Source organism: Pezoporus wallicus, unplaced genomic scaffold (genome assembly GCF_028554395.1).
Source record: "Pezoporus wallicus isolate ANWC-B61680 ecotype Strahan unplaced genomic scaffold, APGP_CSIRO_Pwel_v1 contig_6714, whole genome shotgun sequence".
Taxonomy (NCBI): Eukaryota; Metazoa; Chordata; class Aves; order Psittaciformes; family Psittacidae; genus Pezoporus; species Pezoporus wallicus.
The window spans coordinates 2,772,479-2,792,094 of record NW_026637486.1 but is presented as its reverse complement, the minus strand read 5'-3'; the positions used below and the strand labels follow the sequence as shown (position 1 = coordinate 2,792,094).

General features: G+C 49.9%; 1 protein-coding gene across 2 annotated transcripts in view; it reads left to right on the top strand.

The window, feature by feature from the left end:
- Positions 1-19,616, top strand: part of SPTBN1 (spectrin beta, non-erythrocytic 1) — a 94,193-nt gene that overhangs the window by 14,212 nt on the left and 60,365 nt on the right. The window contains exon 1 of one of the 2 annotated variants that reach the window (XM_057405854.1): positions 2,187-2,385. The exons of the other annotated variant lie outside the window; for it this stretch is intronic. Coding sequence (XP_057261837.1) covers positions 2,277-2,385 — 109 coding nt within the window. The 5' untranslated portion in view covers positions 2,187-2,276. Of the gene's footprint in view, positions 1-2,186; positions 2,386-19,616 lie in introns of those variants that run through there. 2 annotated transcript variants of the gene reach the window in all.

Below are 19,616 nucleotides of genomic sequence, written 5' to 3'. Positions count from 1 at the left end.
TGTAGCACCTTGATCCCAGCACTGCGGTGGTTTGGGTCTGCAGGAAATCACTCGTAGAATTATGGAATCATAGAACGGTTTGGGTTGGAAGGGACCTTAAAGCTCCTCCAGCTCCAACCCCTGCTCCCACGGGCAGGGACACCTTCCACTAGAGCAGCTTACTCCAAGCCCCTGTGTCCAACCTGGCCTTGAACACTGCCAGGGATGGGGCAGCCACAGCTTCTCTGGGCACCCTGTGCCAGCGCCTCAGCACCCTCACAGGGAAGAGCTTCTGCCTAAGAGCTCAGCTGTCTCCCCTCTGGCAGGTTCAAGCCATTCCCCTTGGCCTGTCCCTCCATCCCTTGTCCCAAGCCCCTCTCCAGGTTTCCTGCAGCCCCTTCAGGCACTGGAGCTGCTCTCAGGTCTCCCCTTCAGGAGCCTTCTCTTCTCCAGGCTGCCCCAGCCCAGCTCTCTCAGCCTGGCTCCAGAGCAGAGCTGCTCCAGCCCTCGCAGCATCTCCGTGGCCTCCTCTGGCCTTGCTTCAACAGCCTGGCTCCACATCCCTCTTGTGCTGTTGCCCCAGAACTGGATCAGGGTTGCAGGGGGGGTCTCCCCAGAGCGCAGTTCATAGGGATAATCCCCTCTGGGCTCAAGCTGTGGTGTTGTTTCAAGTAAAATAGCATAGGTAAAAGCCATAAATATTTTAAGTGTATTTATGGCCATTGGAGGAACGTGCCAGACGTTTTTAGCAGTTCACGTGCTTTTAGAAACCCCAGCTTCAGCTGAGAGGCATTGACTCCCATCACTTCTCCCTAAATCAGCAGTGTTGGACTGGCACATTTGCTCCCCAGCATGTTGGGAAGGGCTAGTTGGAATGTCCACCTTGTGCCCCACAGGAACTGGGGCTGCAGTGAGTTGGTGGGAGTGGACTGAGCTGCTCCCACTGCAGCTGTCCTCATAGGCATTAGTATAAGACTAAAAACTTGTGAACCAACAATATCAAAACAAAGGCACATTTTGAGATGTTTAATGAGGGGATGGAGTGGGAGGAGGACATGGATTCCATTGGAAAGGAATTTGGAAACGCAAGGAAAAACACAAAGAGAAAACTTCTGTGCGAACGCTATCAGCAGTTTTAACAGGAACATGCAAATGCTGCATACTGGGAATATGAATGTAGAGCTGACCTTTTCCTTCCCTTATGTGTAAGTGAAGGCTGGAGCTCACAGCCCAAGGGAAAACTGCCATCCTCTGCCTAATGCCAGGATGTGACTGCTGGTACCCAGCCCTGCTGCTGCTGCTGCACACATTATCCCCCAGTCAGAGGCAGGGCACCCTGCTTCCCGTTACAGCGCACAGCCCAGACAGCGTTCGTCGGGCAGCCGTACCCAGCGTGCTGGTACACGGGCAAGGAGCCCCGTCCACAGGAGATGTCGGGATGCACCGGTGACATAACCCGCAGTGACAGCACTTGGCTGCTTAAAGGCCCTTTCCCCAGAGCCTTCTCTTGTTCCCGGCGTGCATCTTGCTGCATCCCCTCCTCGCCTGTTCCTGCGTGCGGGTGCTGCTCTGTCAAGCGGACGCTCCTCGGGGCAAATAAAGCGAAGCGCCCTCCTTTTCTGCGATAGTAATCTGAGCCCTTTCCGTTACATGAGGCTCCCAACAAAAGCTTGTAATTCCACCAGCTCTGCTGGGGACGGTACCACCGGCTGCTGCGGCCGCGCAGGGCGAGCGGGGCTGGGGACCCCGCGGCCGCCTTACCCCCAGGCTCCGGCTGCTCGCAGCGCAGGGGCTCAGTGAGGACGGGCTCACTGCAGCCCCTATGAGCCATCTCCTGCCCCGCTCCGCCGCCCCTTCGCCCTTGGTACAGCCTTCGCTTCCTCCGGCGCGCTCTATGCTAATCGGTGACATCAGCCCGCGCCCCGGCGCTGCCGGTTATATTACAGCGGGTCAGGAAGGGCTGAGGTGCGCGCTGCGGCTCCGGGAGCCTCCACGCCGCTTCGGGCTGGCTTGCACCGCATCCCCTTCCACCGGGACCGCGTTCCAGCGCTTCAGAGCTGCCTGCAGCGGAGCCGGGGTGAGCCAGAAGCCCGCCGTAACCCCCTCATGGTGCTTTGAGCTGGCCTCCGTTGTGGCCAACACACGCTGCTGGAGTTTGAACCGGAGCTTTTATCTGCTTGAAGGCTCGTTTTCCCTAGGGACTGGAGCCGAGGAAGCTGGGATTTACTTGGATGTATGGTAGAGAAACTCGTGGTTCCTTTATGCTGCAGCTCCTGCTCCCCCTGGGTTACCTGTAGATGGAATTACAGAAGTCGAGCAGCATGCCCGGGCCGTTGTCCCCGGGGTACGCAGCTCAGGTGCCCTATAACTATAACCAGTTAGAAGGAAGATTCAAGCAGTTGCAAGGTAAGCCTGGGCTGGGGGGGGGTTGTAGGTGTTGCTATGAGATGATCCCTGTAAACACCTTCGTCTGGGCTTGTTCTCATTGCATCAAGGTGTTGAAGTGGTGCTGTAGAGAAAGCTTTGTGTTCTTTGAAGAGATAGTGTGTGGCTTTTATCTCTCTGAAGGTGTCCTCAGTTACACAGCGTAAAGGTGTATGTCCCACTGAGCACTGCAGAGGAGGGCTAACGCAGACCAGGTGGTTTAGAACAATAAGGGGGAGAGTGAGGAAGCGGTCTTGCTGTTGATTTTATCCTGCCATAAAATACAGTTGGAACTTCGGGAATGAATCACAAGCTCCGGCTTTGTTTGGGTGCAGTTTGCAGTGTGAGAGCCCTCGCTGACTCGCTGTGCACCCCCTGTAAATGCTTAACTTCTCCAAATGGAGAGGGGTTGCATAATTGCCAAACAGATTTGTTTGCTCATGTTGTAGACCTATGAGAAAGCATTTAGGTGCTTCAACATTCCCAACTTTCTTCATGTTTTAACTGTTTTTAGACAGAGGAATGTCCTTTAGTGTCTTCCTATGAAATCCTCTATCTGTGTGGAAAACCAGGTGTTTCTTTGGGGAATGGTGGTGTGTTCCCTAAAGGTGAGGCCTCTGACCTGTGCAGGAGCCCCAGTTTTTCACTGTGCCCAGCATCTCTCTGCCTCAGACAGCATAAACCAGGCTCTGCTGTTGCTCAGTGCAAGGCATGTCCCGGGGATGAATGAACTCGAGCACTGCAGTTTCCAAATAAGAAGGAATCTTTAACCAAACCCAAACCTCCTCCTCTCCATCCGTGTAACTCCATAAATAACCCCAGAGCACAGTGAAGTTCAGCCCTTCTCTGCCTGTTTCTTATTTTACTCTGGTCTGAGCCACAAGCATGGTCCTGTGGTTCCTGTTGGAGAGGGAGGAAGAGCCTGGGTAGTGCAAAGAACGTTCCTATTTGTTGGCTTAGGGAGGGAGGAGAGAACCCAGCGTCTTTCATTCATAGTACTTTGTGTGGCTTGTAAACTGGCTCGTAGTAGTGGCTGCACACTGGATGTAATGAGATAGAATGACAGCATCCTAAACACTGGCAACGCAGGCGTTCCTCAGGCCAGGCATGGAAAACCCAGGCTCTGAACTTGCCCACGAGGGAATATAGAGGCTTTCTCTTGGGCACCAGGCAGATCGTGGGCTGCGGTGCTGGCTTTATGGCACAGGAACTAAAATCCTGGCCCTGCCTCTGCCTTTGGGGTTAAGTTAGCAGGGTGAAGGAGGCAGATTTTATCATTTTCTGGGTCACTGGCTCAGGAATCCATTATCTGCCTGTTTACATCCCACTGAAAGAGGAAAGCAGAGCCTGTTGAGGGCACAGAAAGTGAGCTTTCCCTGCAGTGGAATGCACTGCCTTCACTTGAAAGGAAAATACCATCAATTGCAATGCTCTCCCTCAATGTGCTGCAATTCCCTCCAACAAAAGAGCTAAAATGCACCGAGTTCTCCTGCAGTTGTAAAGAGGAACTTTGCAGTAACCATCCCGGAGCTCTGTACTCACATTGCAGAGGAGGTAGGCTTAAAAAACAGGGCTGCCACTGATGGCGTTCAGAGTGCAGGTACAGGAAATGTGTTAAATTACACACTAGAAGCTCCCTGGAATGCTAAGTAAGCCTCCAAAACACTGTGTGCTGTAAAGGGAGAGGATTAGCTCTGCTGACACAGGTGCTGCCTTTCCTTGGGTTAATGGCTCTTTGTTTGAAGAGTATCTAAAAAGCCACTCGTGTAGTTGGAAACCTTCGAGGGGATTCTTGCCCTCTAGCTACTAGGCTCTGGTGGGTGTTGTGTGGCGTTGGGCATTGCTCAGTCAATGGTTAAAGCACCTTCTGAAGCTTTCCTGCCTTTGAATCTTGTGTTTTCCTCCTCAACGCCTGTGTTTTCACCCTCTTGCCTTGGTTAGGATGACTCTAGGGCAGCACCAGTGCTGGCACATACAGGGCTGTTGTAGCCTTTATTCATGTTCTCCCCACACTGAGCTTGTGCCTCATTTTTCACGCTTTCTAGAGGTTTCATGCGGTTACACAGCTTTGCACTGGGTTACAGCAAGGTACTGCTCAGACCTACTGGAGGTGGGCAGTTGTCCCTCCCACATTCCACCCCTTTTAAATGCCTTGAAGTGGTAATTGTAAGGAGACTCTATTGTCAGACTGGATGGTGATAGTGGGGCGTGTAAAAGTGGATTTTCCAGCCCTGGTGGGACTACACTGAAGGTTCCAAACCAGCTCCTTCTGCACCAGGCAGGAAGGGTCATCTTACAGGAGATCCCGGCTTTGCCTTGATGGTCCAGAGCGGTGCAGCAGACACTGCTAGGAGTGAACCAAGGCTGCCCTTGCATCAACTAAACCCTGAGGTCCTATGCAGAGGTTTAGCACACTCAGCCCTTGTGCTCGTGACAATGTCAGTGCAGATGTGGGGGGGAAAATGCTTTAGCAAGTTCTGTTTCCTTTATTAAGTTCCAGTCAGTTCTTATTATGGTTTGTTTGCCCCGTCCTGGAATGATAACTGAGAGATAGCATCAGCGGTTGCTATCAATCAGCCTCAACCTAGGTGTGGAGTTTTGGTTCTCAGGGCCACTTGTTCGGTAGAAAGAGAGGGTGTTGCAGGGCTGGGGTAGCTCTGCAAGTAAAGACAGAACCCCAAAACTTGTCTGGGGAAACGTGTTGCCGTGTAGCTCACACTGGGTATGTCAGAGGAGACAACGTGTCCTGCTCAGATGAGGAGTTAATCATAGAATCCCAGCCTGGTTTGGGTTGGAAGGGACCTTAAAGCCCATCCAGCTCCAAGCCCTGCCACAGGCAGGGGCACCTTCCACTAGAGCAGCTTGCTCCAAGCCCCTGTGTCCAACCTGGCCTTGAGCACTTCCAGGGATGGGGCAGCCACAGCTTCTCTGGGCACCCTGTGCCAGCGCCTCAGCACCCTCACAGGGAAGAGCTTCTGCCTAAGAGCTCAGCTCAGTCTCCCCTGTTCTGGCAGGTTCAAGCCATTCCCCTTGGCCTGTCCCTCCATCCCTTGTCCCAAGCCCCTCTCCAGCTTTCCTGCAGCCCCTTCAGGCACTGGAGCTGCTCTCAGGTCTCCCCTTCAGGAGCCTTCTCTTCTCCAGGCTGCCCCAGCCCAGCTCTCAGCCTGTCAGGAAAAGCTGGGCACTTTATAAATGAAAAGCGCACCATGTAAGTTATAGTTGTAAACCAAGTCTGTCTCTTGTGCCGCACTAACACCAGGATCCTGTGGATGGGCTTGGCAAGGTTACAGGGGTTGGCAGGAAGAGGTTAATGCGAGTCAGGAATTTGGAAGGAGATCCCTGCAGCTGTATCACCTTCCACATCTCCGGCAGCCAGGGTCAGTGCCACAGGGAAGCCATCACCAGCTATCACATCATCCCTCCTCCCTCCCACCTGCGGAATGGGACAGCCTGGCATTCATTCATTCAGTTGCATCTCTGGCATTCAGTAGCTGGTGGCTTTACCAGCACCCGCAGGGGAGTTGGGAAGCTGGGTCTGGGCTCTAGGGCTGGCCTGAGGTGTGATGTTTCCCGTGGTGATCACAAATGTAGGATCCTGAGCGGTGATGGGGAGCCAGATCTGTGCTCCTGATAAATGCCCGGAGGAAGCAGCTTCTCTAGGAGCTTTTGGATGTACCTTTGGGTGGTTCATTTTGGTGTTACTTGTTTTTAACATTGAATTTCAGCTTGGAAACTGTTCAGGGGGTTGGAACTTGATGATCTTAATGTCCTTTCCAACCCTAAGTGTTCTGATTCGCAGTGGGAGCCTGGTGTCTTTGGTGATCAGCAGCATGGGTGCAAGGGTCTTTCTTCCATGGCTGCTTTGGAGCCGTGTTAGAAATGGTTTGGAAAACCTGGCCCCTAACGCAGTGACCACTGAAATAAGCCTGCAGGAAAGGAGAGCTGCTTTCCCATCGGAGGTGGTTAAACTGCCTTTAGCCACACTCTGTTCTGTGGGGTTCACAGGCTGTGGCTACACAGCCCTCCCAGCACCAAGAAACAAACCGCAGTTGTATGAGTGTTTGGGGTGCCTGGGGCACCCCCTTGCTCTGCTGGCGGTGCCCTTCAGCAGGGGAGCTCCTTGGCTGGGTAAGCCTTTGATCTGCACTGGTCTGGGTTCCGCTCGGCCCCAGAGAGACACGCGGTTTCTATTTATAAGTGCTCAATGATAATCAGCGTCACCAACCCAGGGGTCTGTGTGCTCGGGTTGGTTCCCAGCCAGGCTGCACAAGAGCAGGAAAACCTCCCTGCTTGCTTTGCTTTGTCTGTTCTGAAGCAGAGCTTCCCCCACCGCTCTTCCTGCAAGAGTCTTGTCCCAGATCCCTGCCTATGGGTAAACAGGGAGATCCTGCTGGGAACCGATGGGTTTGCAGGGCTCATGCTGTCCTGTGCTGGGGCAGTGGGGTCTCCTTGCTGCCCCCAGCATCCTCTCAAGATACGTGGGTACCCTTTGAAAAGACACTTTCAATAGTGACTGCACGATTCACCTTTTAAAGGACTCGTCTGCTGCGAGCAGTGACCTGCATAGCCAGAGGCAGTGCTTACTGAGCCGAAGGACGCCCTACTTTGTCTACCAAATTGGTCACTGGCATTTCTTGTCATGGGAATTCCTGTTGGAGGTGAAAGGTGGGAAGCCTGAATTCCATTCCAGGTGGAATGCGTCTGCTCCACACGGATTTTTTCCACTCTCTCATATCCACCAAAGTTGCAAATATTCTCATGTTCCCATGGCAAATTTGCTCGATTTTCTGCTGTCTGCAGACACCCTTCAGTCTCCTGGCTCTGTGACACTTGAGCACAAGCCCCATCAGCTTTGCAAAGAGTTTCTAAGTGATCTCAGACACAGTGTTTTGAGTGATGCATTTCTGTGTGTGATAACTGGACCCTTGTTCTTTCCAATGTACGGGTTCCTGCTTACAAATCTGAAGCCCAGCCTCAGGTTTAGGGTGTTTTAACCAGCTGAACAAAGGTTATAGCTGAATATTGCTGAAAGTCTCCTCTGTCTAGCAATACTTCGAATGTGCAGCTATAAAAGCAAGCTTGCCAGCTAATTGAGTGTATAATTTGGGGATTTAGCTCAGAGGGAATGACTGGGTAGGTGTTGTAACGAGCATGTTCGGGTTCTCCATAAGATGGACATTTGTGGCAAAACCCTTGCTCAGACTTGTATTTGTCTACTCCCTGCTGGTTGAATTTCAGCTCTTTGCACATCACTTTGTAGCACTGATGTGATGCAGAGAATCACAGTGAGACAGAGCTGCTCGGAGCCACCTTATTTCAGCCTTTTCCTGCAGGAAAAGCCTACAGTTACAGTGTAGGAACTGTGGAATGACACGCAGACACCATTATTTATTCCCTAGTCCTGGGGAAATCTGTGCTGCACACCCTTCCTTTGGAGAGGGGCTGATGAAGTGAGGAGTCAGAAGTGAAAACCACGTTTTAGTGACCACAGGTTGTCTGTTAGCTGTATTACTCATGAACTATCTATGTGTCTGCCTAGATGATGTGTAGCGAACCTACGGAAGAAGGTTTTGGAGAAGGTTCTGGAATAGTTTTGTCGATGAAGGATAAACTTCAAAAAGAGCCAGGAACTTAAAAAATGCAAGCCTTTTTCTCCTATTCTTTCCCAGTCCTGATGTTAAAACAAAACCCACAAAACTAAGCGTGAGATTTGGAGGAAGACTTCAAGGTCTTGTGAAAGACTTCTTCATGATGAACACTGAGAGACTAAGTCCCTGTTTTAAAGGGCTATTCAGTGCAGTATGGCAACTCCATCTTTACTGCTACATTAACTGCTACCATGGCTCAAGATTAAACGAGGACTAAGAGATTCCTTGTTGTTAGAGAAATAATCCATATTTTGATCATCCCACGTCCCAAATTCCAAAACCTCCAAAATTTCTTTTATATCTTCAAAATATGCTTTTGTTTTTCCTTTTCTGGCTACAGGCTTTGGCAGTTGTGAGGATCCAGAAGGCGAGGTAAAAGAGCCCAGGGGAAGGCATTTCTGTTAATGTGGTCCGTGTTGATACAGGTGGAAAAGTAAATGTTGAAACTGGATTTGGCTCCTCGCTAGAATAACTGGGAGAATCGACAACTCCGGTGTTTGGTAGCCTGTGCTGTTTATATTAGGTTTGGAATATTGGTTTTCCAACTGCGTGAATAAGAAAGGTAATTTTGAAACGAAAATCCCTAGGTTCTGGGGCATAATTTCATGGCAAACAGGGCGGTTCTGGTGCACTTTTAGTGGCTCCTCGTTTGGGAGGCAAACCAGAGCTGGTCAGCAGGTACTTGTGCATGGGACAGTAGGGTGTTCTGAATAGCCTGGCAGTGATCTGTTGCCAGAGTTAGCGCAGTGAAATGACTTGTGGGATGGTCTGCTGTAAACCCCCGTTTGTGCTGGCACGGGAACAGGCCCCTTTGCACGGGATGGCTCAAATAAGCACATTAAATGTCACCGACCATCCATGGTCACTCCGGAGGCGTGTTGTAACCACGCAGGAGTACGGGCTCCTACCCCAAGCGTTTTCCTTATCCGAGCGCCCTGTGCAAATCGATCGTGGGGTTTGCCATTAACTTCAGTGGAAAGTGGGGCAATAAAACAAGGCTCCGGGCAGAGATGAAAGTGGTGCTGAAAAGCCAGGACAATGGTGGGATTTCATTCCCGGGTTCTTTCTCAAACCTGTTTTGTGACTTCCTCCTTTTTCTTCTCCATTTCTCTCGCCTTCCTGTTTTCTGTTGGGTGCATTCTTTGGCTGTTAAAGTGGATGGAGTGCTACCTAAGCTAAGTAGAAATGGTGAAGAAAATCAAGCACCAGGTTGTGACATGGCCCATAAAATCCCCATTTCCTATTCCCTGGACTAAACTACTGTTGTGTGATACCCGTGGCTTTGGTAGGTGTACCCCTCCTGCTCACAGCCTGGATTTCCTGTAAGGATGCATTGAAAGAGTATTTGGTTACTAACAGCTCTAAAGGTCTTTTTGTCCCTGTTTAAGTTGAATTGAGAGGTATTAAATATCAGCTATTAAGTAACAGTGACATTTTTCCCCATGTGAAAATGATGTTTCTTTGTTTAATAGGCAGGTTTGGGAAATCTGTTAAGCCAAATATTGGGAATCATAGAATAGTTTGGACTGGAAGGGACCGTCAACTCATCTAGTGCAAACCTCCCTGCAATGAGCAGGGACATCTTCAACTAGATCAGGAGCTAGTCTCTGTTAAGTTTGAAAGCTGTGGTGAAGGAGATAGGATAAAGTAAATAAGGTGCTTTAGACTCTGCTTTGCTTTTCCCACAAGAAATGGAATCTGGAATTCCATTTGGACATTCCTATCTGAGGCTGGCAGGTAATGGTCCTCTTCCTGGTGCCACTGTCCAAGTGAAGTGACAGAATGATTCCAAAGACGAGTTTGGGGCCTGGGGCCTTACTCCTCACTCAGCGTTGAGCACCTATTTTGATTCACGCACTGAACGTAGTCAGCACCCAAAGTAATTCTGGCCCAAGTGTCCTCCATGCTAGCCTGCATGGAATTAAGGAGGGCATAGAGCCCCAGCCTGGTTTGGGTTGGAAGGGACCTTAAAGCTCCTCCAGCCCCAACCCCTGCCACGGGCAGGACCCCTTCCACTAGAGCAGCTTGCTCCAAGCCCCTGTGTCCAACCTGGCCTTGAACACTGCCAGGGATGGGGCAGCCACAGCTTCTCTGGGCACCCTGTGCCAGCGCCTCAGCACCCTCACAGGGAAGAGCTTCTGCCTTATCTCCAACCTGAACTTCCCCTGTTTCAGTTTGAACCCATCACCCCTTGTCCTGTCACTGCAGTCCCTGATCAAGAGTCTCTCTCCAGCATCCTTGTAGACCCCCTTCAGGTACTGGCTATTTGCATACTGGATGTTCTCATACTGGATAATCAGCATGTGAGCCTAAAATTACTTGCTGAGCCTGACATTGCTCACTGCTCCCAAACCACATGTAGCTGAACCCGGTGCTCTTGTGTCATGCCGAGGAGGAACGAAGAGGGCTGGTGAGCGCTCCTGCTTGTGACTTCTGATGTGGGGCCCAAGGCGGCGACGGCCGGGAGAGCCCCGGCGCTCACACAAAGGCCTCGTACACTTGCTGCTGGAAGGAGGTACCCGGCTGAGAGCCTCCTTTGTTGGAGGAGCGCTCGGGCAGCTCAATGCCCCACTGTTCCGCTCCAACAGAGCAGGCTTTTGAGGGCAGCAGCATCAGCAGCGTGCAGCCCATCGCCGCGGCATCGTGCGGGGCCGTGGCCGTGGATGCTCAAAGGTCTTGTGAAAGGTCTGGCACGAGCAAGTGGCCTCTTCCTGAGGGACCTGGGAATGCTGATGATTCTGTGGTTGGGTTCATAAAGATACGAGCTGGAAGTCTAAAACCACAGTCCTGGTTACAGGTACAACACCGGGCAGGGTCTGTTTTCTGCCTACAGGTAATGGGTAGAACACACAGGCCTGCTGTGGGTTGAGTTGAGCTGTACTCAAGTACAACTCAAGGTTGGACGAAGCCTTGGGTGACCTGGTTTAGTGTGCGGTGCCCCTGCCCATGGCAGCGGGGTTGGAACTGGATGATCTTAAGGTCCTTTCCAACCCAAACCATTCCATGATTCTATGATTAAGGTTGTTGTGGGGGTGTGGGGTGGTAGGGGGTCATAAATATGATTTCATATTTGCGGGCTTTGCAGACTTCAGGGAAAGTGTCATCCCAAATGGCTTTGCATGGGAATCATGGATGGTGTCAGAATGGCCAGGCGTGTGTTTCTCAGGGTTGTTTTGCTCCAGGGGTTGGCTTCTTGATGTTTTCTTGTCTTCGTTCCATCAGAATGGAGTTTTCAGGCAGAACAGCCAGAGAATTACACACCAAAGGGGCACTGAGGGAAGTATGGCGGCAAGGTACAGAAAGGATGCCTATTACCACAGCACTCCAATCACAAGCAAGGGGTGGCCTGATGCCAGCAAAACGACGTGTGGTTACAAAGAGATTTGAGGGTTTATCTGAGCAAAGTAAACGCTGGCTGCCGAGATTTATCTTGGAAAGAAACCCCTAAACCGAGGCAGCCCCATTAACAGCAATGCAATGCACAGCAGCACAGTGCTGAGGGACTCAGCTCAGTGGTGGGATTGTGTCTCCAGTCCAGCCAGCTCCATCATTCTTCCCAAATGACTTCTCTTCTTTGGTTTCAGCTTCTCTGCGCTGATACCGTGCGCTGGGTTCAGCCTTCCCCTCCCGAAACAGCCCCCAAAATCCAGTTCTTAGCGCTTGTTTGGTCCAGGCAATGATTCCAGTTCCTGAAAGTCTGGTCAGATTATGGTTTGGTTCCAGGAAAAAAGGCAAGTGAAAACATGGCAGTCGCCTCTGCAGGCGGCTAACTGCGGTTTGCTCTGGGTAATAATGGCTTCTGTGTCCAGTGGCTTTCCCCAGTTATTCCCAGGGGAACTGGGCTGCCGCTTGTTTCCAAGGTGTGTTCCTCCTCCCAGCTTTTCCAGGTTGCCTGGCAGTACAGCGGGGCTGCTCTGAGAGTGCGGGTGTGACTGTGCTCTGAGGGCCACCGAGCATGAGTAATGGCCATGAGCATGAGTAATGGCCATTGCGCAGCGGCGGTTAAGTGAGGCCCTGAGGAGCTGGGGAGGAACATCAGGTGTCGGTTGTGTTCTGAACTTCTGACTTTTCTGTGGTTCTCATGCATGGGGAGCTCAGTAATTTGGGTTCACCCTACCTTTACGTGCCCAGTGTCTCATGCTGTGTAAGTTCTCATAGCATCACACAGTGGTTTGGGTTGGAAGGGACCTTAAAGCTCCTCCAGCTCCAACCCCTGCCACGGGCAGGGACACCTTCCACTAGAGCAGCTTGCTCCAAGACCCTGTGTCCAACCTGCCCTTGAGCACTGCCAGGGATGGGGCAGCCACAGCTTCTCTGGGCACCCTGTGCCAGCACCTCAGCACCCTCACAGGGAAGAGCTTCTGCCTAAGAGCTCAGCTCAGTCTAAATGTTGTCCCTTTAGAAAGCTGGCAGTGCCCGTAGGCTGTTTCCTGCCTGCTCCTGAGGTGACATCCTGGCCACTGTCACTTTTACAGGTAGATGTATAATGATGATACATAGATGATGGTAATCCATCAGCCACTGATAGCAGATTAGGCACTGGTTGCATCTGGGTATGATTGTTCATAGCTGTTCCCTAAGTCCTTATAGAGGGAGTTCACTGAGTGAGACATGGAATTTATGGCGTTTTTCCATCAATCCACTGCTGCTCACATTGAATGCTTTTCTCCGTCTCTCTCCCCAGATAACTGTGTTACTAATGATGCCTGATAAGGGTATATTATAAAATCCCCATGATATAAATCCTTATTTACTGGAACATTTGCTCCTAACAGGCGAGTTGCACTGATATTTGCCAGCACATCAATGCTAACGATGCTCTGTGCCACTTGAAGGATGCTGATGTATCCTCTGCGCCTGGGGCCCATCATGTTCCAGCCGTTTCCTCACTACAGATCCTTTCCTTTCTAAATAAAGGCAGTCACAAGCTGTCCTGGAGAACAGACAACACTTAAGCAAACCTGACATACACAATCTTTACTATGCAGTATGTCCTGGCAGTGACATCCTCCATAGGGATGGAGCACGGTTCTGTGCTGGATGCAGGAGAGCTGCTCCCTACACTGGGAGTGGCAGGGCTGGGATGAGAGCAGTTTCCAGGTGCATGTTTGCAAACTGCCCCATGCCAGAACACCTTTTGTTTTCTGTGCTCCGTAAGTCAGCTCTCTCTTCTGGTGCACCTCCCGTTGCCAAGTCTGAAGCCATTTCCTTGGCACCAGCTATTGATCACTGTGAGCTTTGTATTCACAAGTGTGTGTGTGGAGCTTTTTGTCATTCACAGCTGTCTTGTGTGTTTGAGTTGAGCTTAGATAAGTTTGGAGACCTGAAAATCAGTGAGTCGAGATCCCTCAGGCTTAAGGAAAGCACAAATAAGGCGCACGCAATCTAAGATGCCGTAAACGCGTTTTCATACCCATGTGCACGTGTATGCATGTGGTTTGGCTGTGAAGGGGTGTGAGATGGGGATAAGCACCCCAACAGCCTCAGTTCAGAGAGCCTGATTACGTATGTAAGGCAAATGTGCGATAGTTCTGTGCGTAACCAACACCTGAATTATCTTTTAACGACGTTGCTGTTCCATTAACAGCCAATTGGGAGCATTAATCAGGCACCTCAGAAGTTCCTGGGCTCTGTGTTTCCTTTATTAATTGCCCTGTTTCATAGGCTGTGGTTCTGGTTGTGCTCTGAAGGTCCCAAGGATGCTGTAGAACAGTTTGAGAGAGGGGAAAGCCCAGAACGCAGAGCCCACGAGCAATGCAATGAAGGAGGCATCTGTGAAATGACTTTGATAAGCAGTGTTTGGGTGCTTCTTGTATGGATTGTGCTGAGCTGATGATGTTTGTCATGAAACATGGGGATGGGAGCCATCCCGGATAACTTCAACAGAGGCTGTATCTTTATACCCAGGTAGGGCTTTACCATTTGTATAATCAACACACTGCAGTCAGTACAACTCACAAGTCCACATTCGAAGACTGGAGGAACAACTGGCGTTTCTGGGTGAAGATGCACCTTTAAGGGGTTCAAAGTATAATTTTACCCAGGAAATTCCTTCAAATTTGCATCACCTTTTAAATCTCAGAGAGATCTTTGGGAGTTTCAACAAAGGTTTTGGATTTTTTCCTCCTACTACTTTGAAAGTTATTACAGGGGCAAGAAATACTGCATTGGGAAGGTGTCTCTTTTCCCTGCTCTTGCATAACTCCAAAGGCTGAAATGATTTTGCTTGAATACATCCCATCGTCCCACAAAAGCAGATCAGTGAATGACCTTTGGAATGAAATCAACCAGCCCAGCAGGGAAGTTCTGAGGTGAGGAACTGGAATGGATGGGCAGCTTGTCCATACCTCACCGGTCCCCAGGAAGCAGGTCTGGCATGGCAAGGGCGATGTAGGAGTGTTATTGTTTTTAATTATTATTTTATTATTAATTTATTATTCATTAGTTCTTAAATAAGAACTTTCATAGAAGTGACTGATTGAAGGTGTGTGCTGAAGTTTACACCGGGGTCCCATTTCTGGAGCTTTGCTTAGGCAAGTTGATGAGTGAAGCATCAGTTGAACCGCTCTCCAAAGATGAAGACTCCTGGAGTTCAGCTGGAGCTCTCTGTGATGGGTTTGCAGATTAGAGCCAGAGAGGATTAGGGATTTTTTCCCTCTAATGCTTCTTATTAGCAGTTTGTTTCAAAGCCCATTAAAATCGATGCATTTGAAAAACTCCCTTCTTAGAAATAACTGCATGTTACAAACGCCATCGACCCTTCAGTTACACAAGTAGGTTTTATAGTAACCTACGGTATTCCTATTGCTGTTACTGATTCAGGTTTCACCTTTGGGATTTAGCTTAGTCTCAGGCCTGCAGAGCCAAGGCTTGGCTTACCTCTGGTGTAACTACTTTTATTTGGCAACCTGTCAATAGAGTGTAGTGCATCTGGCTCCACAACATAGCGTGCAGTTAACAGTGGTAAATTCTGGTGTGACCATGGAAACTGGGTGAACTAAACGCCTTGTTCAGCAAGGCTGGGAAATCAGCTATTATTAATCCCTGATCAATGCAGTGGCTGTTTAAATACATGTTCTTCCATTGAGAATATTGCTGTGATAATGAAAATTATGATTTAACAGCAGTTAATGGCAAGGATAACATCGTTTAGCGCAGAGATTTAATAATTGAAAGGATTAAATGCATTCATCGTAGATTTATTTATTTTTCCATTAATGCTTTTCTGTCATTAGAGTGAAATTAGATTTGAACATGAACCCAGCCAAGGTTTGGCATTCCTTTCATCCAGTCCTCTTTCTGATTGCAGTGAGGTTTTAAAGAAGCTTGGTCAAAACACATCACAGCTTGGACTTCTCTCTTCATGTAATGTCTCAACATGTGCCTCAGATGAAAGAGGTGGTCCCGCAGCTCCCTGAAATCCCTCAGTGGGATTCCATAGGAATAGTGGCAGTTTGCTCTTCTGGCCTGTTCTTGTTTAAGCTTGCTAAAATTCATGGAATCACCGAATAATTTAGAATTATAGAATCCCAGAATCCCAGCCTGGTTTGGGTTGGAAGGGACCTTAAAGCCCATCCAGTTCCAACCCACGGGCAGGGACCCCTTCCACTAGAGCAGCTTGCTCCAAGCCCCTGTGTCCAACCTGGCCTTGAACACTGCCAGGGATGGGGCAGCCACAGCTTAGTACCCCTAAGGATGGGGATCCCACGGCCTTTGCGTGATCTCGTGTCTGAGCACCCTCATGGTAACACCTTTCTTCTTGATAACCATCATAATTTCCCTCGCTTGGCTACACCCAGCCTTGCACCACCAGCAGGTCTGCTTCCTAGGGTGGTGCAGTGCTGTCTTCAAGGTGAATGCTGAGTCTGGTGCCCATCCCTTCCTGAGTCATCTCTGCTAACAGTTACAATTTCATATTCCCAAATACCTAGATAAGGAGGATCCCAGTCTGCTCACATAGTTGCACCGTAGAAAGAGCAGAGTGCTGTTAGTCTTGTGTGGGAACTGTTGTCTTATCTCAAGGGAGAAGAGGGAGGAGTGCTGAAAGGACAAGAGAACAACAGAAACCATTAAAACAACAGAACCCTCCTCCTTCCTCCGCTCATTTTTTCCTCCTATTGACAAGTGGAAATCCACTGTAAAGCCTCTTTCATTCTCCTGGGTTTGCTGAACAGGGAAAGAAATAAGCTGGACCTTACGTAGTGAAGTACCTGGTGTGTCCTCTGCATGTGCCAAGCCTTGCTGTCCCCCTGGCTAGCACTGGTTTGGGCAAGTATGGAAAATAACAGCACTGATTTCCCCCCCCAATCCCTGGCACTTCCCTGCATTATGCTCAAAGTGTCCTTTAGAGGAAGCTGCAAAGACCCCACAAGGTTGTGGGCGCTTGGAATAGCGCAGCGAGCTCAGGACGTCCTTGTCCTTTGGTGGGAGTTCCACGGTCAGTGTCCTGGGACAGGCCGATGCTTTTCCCGTGCTCCTTTGCACAAAGGGATTTGTTTTGTCTCTTCCTCCGAGGGGAAAAATGGCATCAAGTGTAAACCACTGACACCAGATCAGCCACTGGTGCCCTTCTGGGCTAAAGGCTGATAGCACTGAGGTACTTGTCATGCTGTATTTCAAGGGGGATCCTTTGGAACTCTACTGCAGGCTCATTAGGCCCTGAAGTTACCATAGAACCATAGAACAGTTCGGATTGGAAAGGAGCTTCAGATCATCCAGTTCCAACCCCCCTGCCATGGGCAAGAACACCTCACACTAAACCATGGCACCCAAGGCCTCATCCAACCTGGCCTTGAACACCACCAGGGATGGAGCATTCACAGCCTCCCTGGCCAACCAATTCCAGTGCCTCACCAACCTCACAGGAAAGAATCCAATCCTTAGATCCAATCTAAACTTCCCCTGTTCAAGTTTTAACTTAATTCCTTTCTTCAACTGTAACCACTGCTATTATGCTGTAAAAATGGCTTTGTAGCATCCCGGGGGTCAGGCCTTGGTCTTCCTTTTTCTCATAATGAACTTCAATAACGTGAGCATTCCATTACAGCAGGGCAGAGGATGGTGTTTGGAGCTGGAGCTGGGTGTGAGTGTTTTCAACAGCAGCACCCACAAGTGTTGAACCATTTTAGTCATGCACTGGAAAGGTCTCATTTCTGTAGCTGGTTTGCATTGCACACAGCAGAGCAAGAAGTCAGCTGGTATCCCGGAGTGAGTACCAGAGACAAAGCTCCATAGCTAACGTGTATGGAGTGAGCTGTGTGAAGGGTGTTTGCCATAGCAGAGGGCTGCTCTGGGTGTGGGCATTTTCCTGGTGTTAAACCAGAGTTCATAGAGTTGCCCCAAGGGAGAGCTGAGCACGTATTCCCTAAATCTGCTTAAATATGTCAGCTTCATCTTCTGAATTAGATAACGAAGTAGGCTGAGCCCTCCCACAGTCTAATCTGTTCAACCCAGATGACTTTTCTGTTTCATTTGTTCTCTGTAGAAGACTTTACAGCAACTTTATAGAATCATAGAATAGTTCGGGTTGGAAAGGACCTTAAGATCATCCAGTCCCAACCCCCCTGCCATGGGAAGGACACCTCACACTAAACCATATCACCCAAGGCTCTGTCCAACCTGGCCTTGAACACTGCCACGGGTGGAGCATTCACAACCTCCCTGGGCAACCCATTCCAGTGCCTCACCACCCTCACAATTAAGAACTTCTTCCTTAGATCCAATCTAAACTTCCCCTGTTTAAGTTTGAACCCGTTACCCCTTGTCCTGTCACTACAGTCCCTGATGAAGAGTCCCTCCCCACCATCCCTACAGCCCCCTTCAGACACTGGAAGCTGCTCTGAGGTCTCCACGCAGCTTCTCTTCTCCAGGCTGAACAGCCCCAACTTCCTCAGCCTGTCTCCATACAGGAGGTGCTCCAGCCCCTGAGCATCCTCGTGGCCTCCTCTGGACTTGTTCCAACAGTTCCATGTCCTTTTTATGTTGAGGACACCAGAACTGCACACAATGCTCCAGGTGAGTATCCAACTTTCTGCAGATAAAGGCACTCATTCTTCTACCTGAACCCGAAGTAGGTCTATTTTTGTATTGCTGACACCAAAATGCCATCATCTGTGTGTAAAACCAAGGACAATGACAGGACCTGCCCTCCCACACCCTGCAATGCTACCGGGCATTGTCCGGTGCATCATTTCATTGTGTGAGGGAGGTGTAGGGACACCAAAGACAGAAAGCAGCCGAATTGCTTTGTCCACGTGCTGCTTTGTGAAGCCTTCCCCGTTCCCAGTGTTTTCAGCAGTGAAAGTCATCACATGCTGTACTGTTCAATGGAGAAGGGGAGATATTTAATAGGATTTTGAAGCCGGGTGGTGCTTCCTATGAAAGCGAATGGGCTGGTGCCCACAGCCCTGCTGTGTGGACAATAGGCTCTGTGGAGCAGAGTGGGGAAAGCAGCAAGGGTCGTGCTCCTAAGGAAGAGCAGCAGCTGAACACAGCAGGAGCAGAATCCCCTCGTTGTTTGTCATCTTGCACAGTCAGGTTCTTGCCTCAGTCGTGTCGGAGCCTGTAAGAACTTTGGCGCAGTCTCACCCCTTTGGATGGAGTCACTCCGCGTTGTGCCGTGAAATAACCACACCAAACACATCCAGCAAGCGAACCCATCGGCTGCAGCCGTCCCTCTGCGTTACACTGGCTGCAGGGTGGAACTGAAAACGAAGGAGGTGGTTTCAAAGCTCACCTGTTGCTCCTAAGCATGGGCTCTGGGAATGAGGTGTGTGTAAGTTTGACTTCCCGCAGGTTGCATTCTAGGCTGTTGCTTGCCCCTGCATGTTAGGGACCTGTGTCTTCTACATTAAGGTCCTTGTTTTCCAGTTTCATCAACCCCTGTTCTCAATCCTGTAGCTGGACAAAAGCAGCACCCCCTGTTCAGTTTTACTGCCTTGCTGCTAAAGGGGAGGTAGTCATAGGGCACCTGAAGGTTAAAAGGAATTACTTTTACTTCCTCTTCTCTACAGACAGTCTTCTGTTCCTATAACAAAGAGTGAAGATTGTCACACGTGTTCATGTGGTTTCCAGATAAAATCTTGTTTGGTCACCGCACTGTGGTCCCAGTAGCTGAGCTGCCATCCTCTCGGGCATCTTTCAGAGTTGAAAAACTTCCAAGCACAGCTGGACTTAGTGAAACTGTGGATATTACTGGCTGTTTAACTCCTTATCCTTGCATCTGCGAGAGAACGTGGGGACTGGTATTCAGTGGTGGCCTTGGCAGTGCTGGGAAAGGGTTGGACTTGATCTTAAAGCTCTTTTCCAACCTGGTTGATTCTATAACATCCTGCACCATGAAGACCTGTGGTAATGGGAACGCTGTCCTACAAAAGGAAGCTCTGTTTTTCCTGCACGGTTATCCTAGGGTATGATGTGGGGAGCTGTGGATGTTGGGTGTCAGCAGCAGCGGTGCGCCGGAAGCAATGCACAAGGATCTGAGTCAGGGTGTTTAGCAATGCCTTGGGTAAGGTGCTGGAGTCTGTTGCTATAGTGAAAAAACAATCATTCTGAGCTGGAAAAATG